The sequence below is a fragment of the Pogona vitticeps genome, chromosome 2, assembly GCF_051106095.1.
Source record: "Pogona vitticeps strain Pit_001003342236 chromosome 2, PviZW2.1, whole genome shotgun sequence".
In the NCBI taxonomy this organism is placed as follows: Eukaryota; Metazoa; Chordata; class Lepidosauria; order Squamata; family Agamidae; genus Pogona; species Pogona vitticeps.
In genome coordinates, this window is record NC_135784.1 from 191,588,260 (window position 1) to 191,600,657 (window position 12,398).

Here is a 12,398-nt window from a genome sequence, read left to right on the forward strand (position 1 = left end):
ATAGTCACCACTGGGAGCCTTAAGGAGCAGCAGTCCATATTTTAAAAAGACTGCAGGGGCCCTCTCCACAGAGTCAAACGTTTGCCCCAAAATATACATGGAAAATAGGCCAATTTTTCAAAAGAAGTGGACTTTCTATTTCTTCTAGTTTTATTTTCCCCTCATTTATTCACATTTTTGGTGGTCCATGTGCCCCCACACACACCTGAGAATCCCAGTGGCAGAAAACTGCCTTTGGATTCACCAAAATTGTCCACCTCTGCTTTAGCAGATACAATAGGTAAAATTTTAGAGGTGAGGAAGAGTAACACGCTCTGTGAGCTCCTCTGCTTGCAGAAGTACTGTTCACCTCTTCTATCTGCGTTGTGTCGGAAAAAGATAGGAGTCAGCAGCAGCTTCTATCTTGGAAAATGACATAGTACAGTTACTGGAAGCCTTACATCTTTTTTTTATGTTCTTCATTAAAGTCACAGAGCAGAGCCAAATATTTTTAATAATGAGAATCTGGACCCAGTTCAACTAATTCCTTTTGTGTTGTTGTTTAAGTCAATGCAAAGTGTTTAATAGTTTTTTGGCTCCCCCCCAAACCAACCTCATAACATCTTGTTGCCATATGCATTTAATTAATCTCAAACCTGTTTTATCCCAATAACAAAAGCCAATCTTGGTGATAATGACGTCATTGTCAAGGAATTCAACTTCTCCAGCCCTGATGTTTTGAAGCATCAATATAGTTTTGGCTCATATTTTCCAAACGCTGCATAGAGACATCTTAGTGATTTGTTTTGGGCAACAAGGTTCTTCTGGAGCCTTCATTGTCCGTCTTTCGTCTGCTCTTGCATCTTGAGAAAGATGATGGCTTCCTTGGGACAAGGAGAACATGATGTCCCAGTTTGGCAAACAAACCAGTGTTACTAAGATTGGCAACGATCCCACAGAAATCAGGGAGGATTATGCCTCATGTGACACACTTTGCTGTAATATGTACTCTTCAGCCTTTGTTCAGGAAAGGTGGGGCTCCTTGGAATTTTCCTTGATAAGAAGGCTATTAAGAATGATGATTCCATAATCAGATTTGCTTGCAAGAAGTAATTTCAAGAAGCATTTTGATATCATAGAAACAAGGTTGTGACAATGCTGAGAGAGGGGAAAAATGCATCACACTATATTGCAGTGTTTCTCTGCATGACAAAAAGTTCGTACTGCTTGATGCTAATTTTGGTACATTCAGTTATGCATAGTTTATCCTCAGGTTCTCTGATTGTCTCAGATTAATTTCTTTATTTTAAAAGGGGAGGAGATGTAAATATAACAAATAAATATGTAAATGTAAAAAAAAAAGGCAGAAACAGAGTTCTAAAACAGAGCAGTAACTAGCAATTTTGGCATTTGGGGATAAGCAGCACTATCATCCATCCACTCCATCTGAAGGGATGGGTTTGAGCCACCACCAAAAAAAAAAGAGAGAGAGAGAAAGAGAACATGGTACCTCCCCCCTCAAAGAATAAGAAAGATTGCACTTTTACATATATATACACACACACACATATACATACAGAGAGAAAGAGGGCACTACTGGGAGGTGCTGCTGTTTATTTTCTTCTCTCATCAGTAGATTCACCTCTAGTTTACAGGCCCCTTTAAATTTTGGTGCTCTGGGTCAAATACCCAGTTGCTCTGCCTTAATTAAAGGTCTAGGATGGTGAGGATTAACAACCTCGACTCAACAGGCTACCCTTCCAATATTCAGCCTTAGGGGTGTATTAAAGATCTTCCATATCAAGCTCTCATTCCATACAAGGCAACTATGGGGTCCAATGTTAGCCAGTGCCATGCAGGAGCTGACTGTATGAGACACACACACCACTCTGGCTTGGAACATGTCCAAGGGCCTCTGCAATGTTGAGGGGTTCCACTGCAGATGGATTTCAACAGAGTGATTTCAACTCAAATGTAATTTAAAAGAGAATAAACACAGCCATGTTGGATCCATGATTGCCATTAATCAACAAATTCACTTCCAATCCTGTTGGAAGAAAAGGAACACAGATTCCCACATGACTGATTGAATTTAATTGTGTGACGTTTTATTAGTTTACTACTGTAGTTTTATTATATGTTTATATTATGTCACTGTAAGCCACCCAGAATGGTGGCCTAGCCAGTAGATGGGCATACATACAGCATACCTAGAAGTGATTTACCATTCAATTTTTCTGGGCGTGCTCTGGGACTGTGCTGTTTGCCCAAGGCTACATAAGCTGGCGCTTCTCCCAGATGGCCCATTGGTCAATTGAACTCCTGACCTCTAGCTCTGCAGCCACATACGCAACTTACTGAGCTATCCAGACAGCCAAGGAAATGGTAAAGGGCCTTTAGACATACCTCTTACTTCCTGATTTCAAGCTTCATTTACGAGTTATATGAAGCATGACTCTAATGTGCCGGCAGGGCCATGCATGTTTTTCGGAAGCATTAGGGCTGTGATTTGAGGCTCTTCCTGGACCTGGCCTTGCTCTTGGCTGCCCCCCCCCCCGACAGCTGTTGTCAGGAGTGGTTTTGCACCATTCACAATGATATACCATTTATTTATTTATTTATTTATTTATTTATTTATTTATTTATTTATTTATTTATTTATTTATTTATTTATTTATTTATTTATTTATTTATTTATTTCTACTGCCCCTTTCCCTCAAGGCAGGGACCCAAGGTGGCTGACAAAATGGTTAAGAACCAGGTACAGTTAAAAGCCATGATAAAGAACCACATGATAACACAACTAAACATACAACATTAAAGGACCATCGAAACAGTCAAAGAACATTTAAAAACATGTCTGGGGGGAAAAATAAAAACCAGCAGCATTGCCACTTAAACACTACTTTTTCTGCTGCTTGTTTAGTTGCCAAAAGCTTGCCTGAAGGAAAACGTTTTTTCCTAACAGAGAAGGGACAGCAACAGAAGGGAGTTCCACAACCCGGGAAGTAGCCATCAAAAAGGCCTTCTTTCTTGCCTTCACAACTGTGAGACCGGCGAGGTGAGAAACGACCACCCCAGAGATCTTAAAACCGAAAGAGATCACATGGGGACATGTGGTTCTTTAGAGAGTCACAGGTCATAACCAGCATTTTGAATTGGGCCTAGCTGCTGGCTGCGTGCACGTCACAACTCCCATCATGCCCTTTGGAGCAAGCCAGGGAAGCAAACTTCATGTTGTGTAAGCCATGGCAGCAGGATTGTGGTCTTGAGCGGGGCGGAATAATGTTGGCTTGTAGTGGTGTTGGACTTTCTACAAGCCGCAACAGCAGTGTAGGGACTGGAAAATATGCTGTAGGTAATGGCACACAAAATAGGAGCCACATGAGGGATGATTCTGCCACCTCCATGGCCACAAAATAGTTCTTCCCCCTTTCATCTGGGCTACTAGATCAATACTTCCCCAATGACCTGGCCAAGAAGCATTTCTGAACTCCTTTCCAATTGTTGCCTGGCCTGCTTCTGTGACATCTTAAGGACCAGGTTGTGACAACCGATGACCCTGTCCCTATTACATCATAAGGCTCTGCTCCTGTGACTCACAAACACTCACCTGTCGGTCTCAGGTTGTGGCTCAGGGAAACCTCAGGGAATAGGAAGCCATTGACTTAATAACCCTAACTTGGCACCGTACAGGAGAACATCAAAGTGTCGAGGTCCGTCATTATGGTGCCCAAGTCTGCTGCATGGGCTGTCCACCTAATATGTCTTGTGGAGAGGTTTAGAACTGGGGAACTCTCCAGATGTTCTGGATTTCAGTTGCCAGAAAGCTAAGCCAATCTGACTGATGGTTAGGAATTTGAAGAACTGCAGCTCGAAAACATACGGAAGGAGAAAGATCGTGCCCCTATAGTATAATCCCTCTAATGCTCCAAGCCCCTGTAGAAATGTGAAAGAAGGAAAGAGAAACAGCAGCACAGGAAGGAACATGTTCTGGAAGGCCAAGAAAGAGGTCCCATTCAGTTCCTGCCTCATCATTAGCTAGGCTGGCTAGGACTGATGAGAGTTGGTCCAAAAACATCTGGAAGGCCACTGGTAATGATATTTGAACTGTTTGCTTACTAATCAGCACATACATTGGAAGGCAAGCCATGGGAAAAGGAGGGTGTTGTCAATAATTTTTTAAAAATATGACTTTATGGGGTACAGACATGTTGCCCTAAAAATGAAAACTGCTTTTTAAAAAGTCTTTCAGAGCTGCATTAAAAGTGAAATACAATGGAAAAATTACAGCTCCGGAGATAGTTTACAATCAGATTGTTTTGGAACACAGCTACTGATAACAAGGCAGAGGTAACTTATTCAGTTTTGTACCAGTTTTCTCAAGAAGTTAGCAACGGCATGATGATGTCATGTGACACAGAAAAAAGAGAAAAAAGTGAAATACTGCTGCTTGTGCTGTGTTTTAACTATAATGTTAATTGACAAAGAGATACCACAAAATGCCTGTGCTGGGCAAATGAAAATAACAATATATTGTACAAGAGAGGCTTTTACAGAATATTGTAAAAGGAGGAAAAGATTAATGTTATTTTAAGCTGTTTGTTTCTTGATAAGCAAATAGAGAAGAGAAAAAGGGTGTCATTTTACGAGGCTTTAGCCATGAATCTGTAAGATGTAATTGTTGTGATACAGAATGAAATTATATGTTATTCTGTAACACCATCTATTGGCATTAATATGATCCATACCATCAAAATGACTGGAGTTTCCAGATTTTGCAATGGCCCCTTTGTGCTTTAATGTTCCTAAAGGAAAAGGCCATTTTAGGAAGAAACACCTAATTCTTACAGGTTATTTGGAAGGACTGGTTAGTAGTTCAGTATGTCAAAAGGCCTTTAAAAGAGTATTCAACACTGGCATCAGGCTTGTCCTGCTAGAGAACACAGAAACTGTTGTGTTCCAGTTAATCAGGCAGTGAGAAACAGAACAATCTAAACATAAAGAAATCAGTCACAAAGTACATCACTTGTTGCATTTGACCTGAAGATCAAGGAAGCAAACACTGCTTCCATCCTGATTCTAGTGCAGGCATTTTTGTTTTTCAATGGCCAGATTCCTACTGGGTATTTTCACTGGCGTTAAGTCCAATTGCATGAATGACAGCAGCAAATTGCCACTAAGTAATGAATTGCTGTACACATTCCTAGTCACATGCTAGTCCCACAACTTAACACAAAACCAGAAATGTGAGCAGCAACTTGTTAACTAGCGGGAACTCGCCGTCATGATTTATACAATTACACTTCCACCGGCATGAATATGCAGTAGGATTCTGGACAGTGTTTTCAGTCAAGTAGCTCCTTAGAAGCAATGGAAGACTGTTTCAGGGATCAGCAATGTAGACAAGTATACAGAGAACATATTACTCTGAGGTATTTGATGTTTTCGAGGGTCAGACTAGATTGTAAGGTTAGAAGCAATGCGTCCTTAAATGATGACAGACATTGGATCTGTCATATCACATTTTCCCTCCTTTTTATATTCTGTATTCCTGTAAGCTTTGTTTTGTGATTGGTCATTGAAATGTAAACACAGGTTTAATTTACAGTCTGATGGCCAAGGCACTTATCTCTAAGGAAAAGGAATTGTGAGAGGAAAATGGGCTAAATGCAAGGAATACACATTTCTCTTTCTACATAGTTTGAAGGTGGATTTATGTTATACTACAACTAGAAAACTCCAAGACAGCCTGATCTCCCCAGGAAGTTCAAAAAAAAAAAGACCTTTTATCTCTAAAACGTTTAAAAATTTTATACAGTGCTGCCTCGCTAGACGATGATAATCCATTCCACTGAAATAGCTGTTTAGCGAAATCATTGTCTAGCAAAAAGCATTTCCCTATTGGAATGCATTGAAACCTGTTTAATGCATTCCAATGGGGAAGAATCGTCGTTGTCTAGCAAAGATCAGCCATAGGAAAGCCGCTTTGCGAACCGCCGATCAGCTGTTTAAATAGCTGTCTTGCTTTTTGTGAGCGTGGAGGGAGCTGTCAAAATCGTCTAGCGAAAATTGGTTTGCAAAGCAGGGACCAAACATTGTCCAGCGAAATCCCCCCCATAGGAATCACTGTTTTGCGAATCGCTATAGCGATCGCAAAAAGTCAATGTCTAGCGAAAAAACTGTCATGCGGGCTAACTGTCTAGCGAGGCTCCACTGTACTAGGTATAAAATGAGCTACATTTTTATGACATTGGCAAGTGAGTTCTGAACTGGGGACAACGTGCAGTTGATGCCATGCTGAATGAGCAGTCAAAACAACAGTTGGAAGTAGTCTACAGGGAGCTAACCAGTCACATGGTATTGGCTTGCCTCCTGGTTTTTCAGCTGCCAAATTGCATTAAAAGAAGCTAAAAATACATGAAATATTTTCCTTTCCTTAGATTACTTGAGGATGTCAGCAGTTGCTGTAGTTGCTAGGAGCATGTTATCTGATAACCAGTGGGGTAGAAGGTTATCAGTGTGGATATGAATACAGGGCCTCATACCCCCTCCTAATCAGTGTCACAGAGAATGCCACCATGGCCTCGAGCCCAAGGCCGCTCATCCAAAAGCAAAGGAGGGGTTAAAATATACTCAGTGCTATGTCAGGCCCAGGCCCAGATTTGTCTACTGACTAAGAGTGCTGCAATTTAGGGCTTCAGATTGTGAGGAGCTTCTAAATATCCCCACGTCAAAGTCACAATAATAAACATTTCTTTTAACATTATGGGGCCACTTAAACTTGGCATTAGCTATGAGTTTCAGCATGTCTGAACCTGTCCCTTATGATATCCTTTGGATACCTCACAAGGGCTTGGTCCTTCAAGAAGCAGGTACTAGTGTGTTTTCACCTCTCAATTTTTTTGTTTCTTTACTTCATTGTATTTTAAAACTGTTAGAAGGTATTGTGAATTGATCAGTGAGAAGTACTGGACAGAGGGCTTTTTCCTTCCATGGTGTTCTCCTCATCTAAAAGGCCTGTCAGAAGCTGCTGTTAGCCTTGCAGTTTTTTATAAAAAGCAATGTACACTGGAAAAAAAACATTATTAAAAATATTGTGTTTAAGAACTCATAAGAAAGAGTTTGCTCAAACAGACAATAAAGAAGGTTGCTGATTCAGAGACAACTTATTGAAATCAATTTCCTTAGAGTCATTTTTGAGTGGATACAGCAATAGAGGGAGATAATTAGCAATGGGGACTTGGGATTTTGGGTTGACCGAGTTCTAGAGGTACTCAGGAACATAACACTTCACAACCAGAAAGGCTACGCATACAACAGAACAAAGAACTGGAAATTCTGCAAGCAGAGGATCTCCAGAAATGAACATTTTTATATAGCATGTAGCTGGGCTGTTTCTATGTTTCTCCATACTATTGAGCAATTAAGTGGCTGGTTGGGACCTAATCCTGTACTTGGACTAGATTTCTCCTTGTACATACTTAGCAAATAAAAATGGATATATCCTCCTGAGTTGTGCGTAACTTCAACAACACACTAGACCAACCCTGCAGAATTAATTGCTACAAAGCAGCATTTGAAGTAGCTTTTATGTGTGAATGCATCTAGAATCAGTAGAGGCTACTAGCTGTGGGGAGGGGTCGGAATGTGGGAGAGCATTCTACTTGATTCTGAAGCTGCAGGTGGTCAACCCAGCACCAAGAGAGGTCTTTCCCTCATCTTTTCTTGGCGAAGAAGTGATTGCTGACCACTGAATTACAAGGGGTCAGCAAGAAGGCCCGTCCCTTCACCATCCCATTCTTTTGGGTTATTATATGCTCTGCAGCAGTGGTTCTCAGCCTTAAGTAATCCAGGTGTGCTAGGACTGCATTTCCCAGAAGCCTTCAGTACCAGCTGTGCTTGTCAGGGTCTCTGGGAGTTGCCGTCCAATAACACCTGGGTCACCCTAATTTGGGAACTACTGCTCTACAGATTTAGACTACCTTAATAGTCATTCTCTCCCCACCAGTGAAGTCTTCCAAATCTTTTAAGTATCTCAAGCATGCTTTGTTTTTGTGGCTTCAAATTTTTGCTGTTGTTATTTTGTTTGTGGTGCTACTGATCTACCCGTGTGACTCGCACAAGCCAGGAGGTGAGGCTGAGGAGCCTAACGCCGAGGGAGGCCTGGAAAGAAAAGACAAGAAATCGGGCCTTCTCGGTGGTGGCTCCTCGCCTCTGGAATAACCTACCCCCTGATATTCGCGTGGCTCCCTCGCAGGGTATTTTTAAAAAACAACTAAAAACACTGATGTTTCGGCAGGCCTTCCCCTCAGCCAATTCCTGATTTCCCCCTTTCTCCTTTTCCTAGTGTCTGTCCCATCTTGTCCAAAGTTTTTCCCCTTATATAAAATTGTTTTTAATTATATTGTTATATTTTGCTGTAAGCCGCCTAGAGTGGTCTTAATTGACTAGATAGGCGGGATATAAATAAAATAAATAAAAATAAATACTGTGACCTGCCTTGGGACAACAAATTTTTGGACACAGAAACAGGACATAACATGTCAAAGTTATTACTAACCAACCCACTCACTCATTCTAGGAAGGCTTGTTCTGTGAACAGAGTCATTCCAGAACTTGCTTAACACCTACATTCCACCACTTTATTCAGGATTTCTAAGTGGGAACGAAACTGGCACTCATTTATAGTGTAATCACCCTTACAAGCAAGAGATGGCAGTAAACAGTATTGCCCCTCCTTGACTTCTCCCTCCTTCTCTTGAAGGCAGGCAAGCCCTAACTCTGTATCAGGATTACCTGCTGGTCACTCAGAAAGCACATGCCCCCTGCATAATTATATACAAATGTGAACATCCTCATGGAATATTGTGAAACATACATTAGAAAAAGGTGCTGTTTCCCCCCAACACACACACCGCAGGAAGGGGCAGAGGGAGAGAAGCAGCCTCAATATATTTCAGAGCTGGCCTTTGCTGATGTCAGGGGTTCATCTGGCAGTGCGCCATGTTTCTTGGCAGTAACAAGCAGCAGCCAAAACCAGCAGGGAGGTAGCACAGAAACAGTAAACATACAAACAAGCAACAACATTTCCATCCTCAGGAAACCAGAGATGGACCCAAATGGGAGGCTACAGCGAGTCAAACGTTCCTTGAGCCATGCGTTACTGAGCTAGAAATACATGATGTCATCCAGGCCACCAGCAGCACCATTATGCTGACTGAGGGCACTTATTTCATATTTGTTTCAGCAGCCATTGTTTTTCTCCCTCAGCACCCTTTCATCTCTTTATATATGATGTGGCCTTCTGCTGATTCAGGTCAATGGCCCCTTATAGCTTGGTATGGTGTCTACTCCAGTTGGCTTTTCATTATCTGGTGGAGATGGTCCTTCCTCCCCTAAGGCTCAAAATCATGCTTAACTTAGCTGAGGAACGTCTGAATGCAAGGGACATGTGTGGCCACTGAGATATACACCTTGCTCCTCCTCTTTACCGTGGGAAAGGTCTCCCAAACATGAAATAGCTCAAGCCGGGGCTTTGAGGTGGCTGTCAAGAATCTCTGCTACAAATCCTTCCCTGTTTCTAAAACTAGACGCTCCACTTTTCTCATTTCTATTCTTGCCTGTCAAGAGACTGAGGACTTCAGCTGGATGCCATATGCCCATTATAAAGCTCTGTCGTTTTTTCATTGCCACCATTCTGGTGCCCATTAGAAAATGGCTCACCTTGCTGTTTTTGCATGGTGGTGAAATCTTCAAAGGTGAGCGTGCGCACGGGGGGCCTCCAGAAGGCATATGTTTCCATAATGGCCTCCAGGCCAGTTCTGTGAAGTGAAAACAGGGGAAGAGAGAGCATAAAATGTCGGTGAGCGGGTATATCCATTTCAACAAATGCAATTATTTAAACCTTTTTCCCCTGTTGAGAGCAACTTGGCAGTCATTTTGACAACCATTAATTCCTGTGTTGTGCCAAACTGCATATTTTTTGTCACCCAGATCTTTAATAACGTATCTGCCTCCTCAGTTCTCTCTTTAATATTTTCCTGTTGCCTCCTAAATCATCCACTCCTTTGAGAAGAACAGCATTCATGATTAATTCTGCCCTGCTTCTTTGATCAGAAAGCTGATCTTTCCAAGCTGTGCAGAAATGAATCTGCCTCAAACACAAGGGGCCTGAATGTACCCACCTTCCAAGGCAGGCAGATAAATTAAGAGGCACCTGCAGAAATAGAGGTAGAAGGTGGCATGCCAAACTGATGGCCCCTGCCCTCAGGCCTCCAGTTAACATTCTCAGTTCCTCTCCTCACCATAATACTGAAGAATTGTGGGAAACAGCAGTACATACCAAGTAATCAAAAGATACTGACTGGCTGACCTTTCCTCATCACACTTCTGCTGTATTTCCTATTTTTGGCCTATTTTCTGGTGGCTCATTACATCTGAATGTGATCATGTTCCATTTCCAGAACTCTGTGCAGTACTTCCTGGAGCCCCTTAAGGGAGTCTGGGCTGTTCAGAGGACAGGTTCTTATAACTCAGAATATTTCCTAGATGTGACTCTACTCAGTCACCTATCCAAAGTCACCCCGGAAGCATGGATGTCTTGTACAGATGATAACTGGCAAAACTCTTGATTTTAACAGCTAGTTTAGGGGAGGGGAAATTGTTGTAAAGTGTTTATTAGCTGCTAAGCTGCTGGGAGTAAGAATAGATGTTTCCACATAGCAGCCTCATAGCAGCACAGAATATTTTGCAACAATATTCTCCAGCTGAAATGAAGACTGTACAGAGATCAAGGTCAGGGTAAATGTAAAGGTAAAGGTTCCCCTTGATATTTTTAGTCCAGTCGTTTCCGACCCTAGGGGGCGGTGCTCATCCTGTTTTCAAGCCATAGAGCCAGCACTTGTCCAAAGACAGTTTCCATTGTCACCTGGCCAGCGTGACTAGGGAACGCCGTTTTACCTTCCCACCGAGGTGGTACCTATTTATCTCCTTGCATTTGCATGCTTTCGAACTGCTAGGTTGGCGAGGAGCTGGGACAAAGCAATGGGAGCTCACTCCGTCGCGTGGATTCGATCTTACGACTGCTTGGCCTTCTGACCCTGCAGGACACAGGCTTCTGTGGTTTAGCCCACAGCGCCACCACGCCCACAAGGAAATTATATCAAAATGTGCCCTTGGATTATTCAGGCTAACATAAGTCCATCCAAGTTATACCAGAGACTACTTTGTATATGGTGTAGCAACAGGATTGTAAAGCATGCTTTTCTCATGTATGATGACATCATACAGAGCGTTGATAGATTGACATTACCATCTAGATTTCGGCCATTATTCACCACCCTACCCTTTCTGCCGTGAGAGGATTGTCGTACTCAGACATACTATGGTAGTCATGTGGAGCAGGGAGTTTATACATTCCCCATTTAATCATACATACAGCGTTGCTGACTTTTAAATGGGGGAATCAACTCAAAGTAACACAGAGACCAATATATTGTGTTCCTACACATACACATGAGGGAGCTAAGGCCTGTGGAGAAACAATAAATTTACTAAATATTACATTTAAATTTACTAAGGTTCATAGCTGTCCTAAACTACATACTGACAAATGTCTTGAGTTGTAAAATGCTCAAGAAGCCAATACTATTTAAGAGGATCAGGAAGTGGACAGACCCAACCTGCTTCTGTCATAAAAACTGCCATCAATCAGCATACACAGACAGCGGCTAGGACCCAAGTGCCTTGGCTGGGCATGTTGGGAGCCTTGATCCCAACACCTCCTTTCTCGCCCAGCTGATGTTCCTCCATCTGTAAGCATGTCCATGGATTTGGGAAGTCATCTAGCATGTTCACCTTCCTTTAGTGTTCCACAGCACCCAGTGTATGACAGTTCCACTTCTGAGGCCATTATCCTCCATTGAACCCAACCTGGAAAGGTACCAAAACTGGTGCAATGCATAACATTATCAGGCTAAACTCTCCTAACTGGAGTCACTTTCGGAATCAAACCTTGGACCCTGTGTGATGAAACACATAAGCTTTAACCCTAAGCTACATGCCCTAGATGACACCACTGGCTCATATATAATCTCCAGGCTTAGAAGGAAGGTACTTCAAAATGCCAGATGCAGAGGAGTGATATCAGGAGACAGATATCTAGTTGTCTCGTGTCCTCCCAGAGGCATCTGGTGGGGCTACTGTGAGATAGAGGAAGCTGGACTAGATGGGCCCTTGGCCTGGTCCAGCAGATGGCTCTTCTTCTTATGTTCTTATGTAATGACAGTGAAGGGATGGCGACTGACTCATTTGAAATTTGGTGTTGGAGGAGAACCATACAGATAGCACAGAAAGGCAAGAAGGTTGCTCCTCAATCAAATCAAGCCTCAACTCTCACTAGGGCAAAAATGGATACA

General features: G+C 42.4%; 1 protein-coding gene across 2 annotated transcripts in view; it reads right to left on the reverse strand.

Annotated features, from left to right (window-relative positions):
* Positions 1–12,398, reverse strand: part of TBX15 (T-box transcription factor 15) — a 116,302-nt gene that overhangs the window by 10,330 nt on the left and 93,574 nt on the right. For both annotated transcript variants that reach the window (XM_078386763.1, XM_072991747.2), the window contains exon 7: positions 9,706–9,803. In XM_078386763.1, coding sequence (XP_078242889.1) covers positions 9,706–9,803 — 98 coding nt within the window. The remainder of the gene's footprint in view (positions 1–9,705; positions 9,804–12,398) is intronic.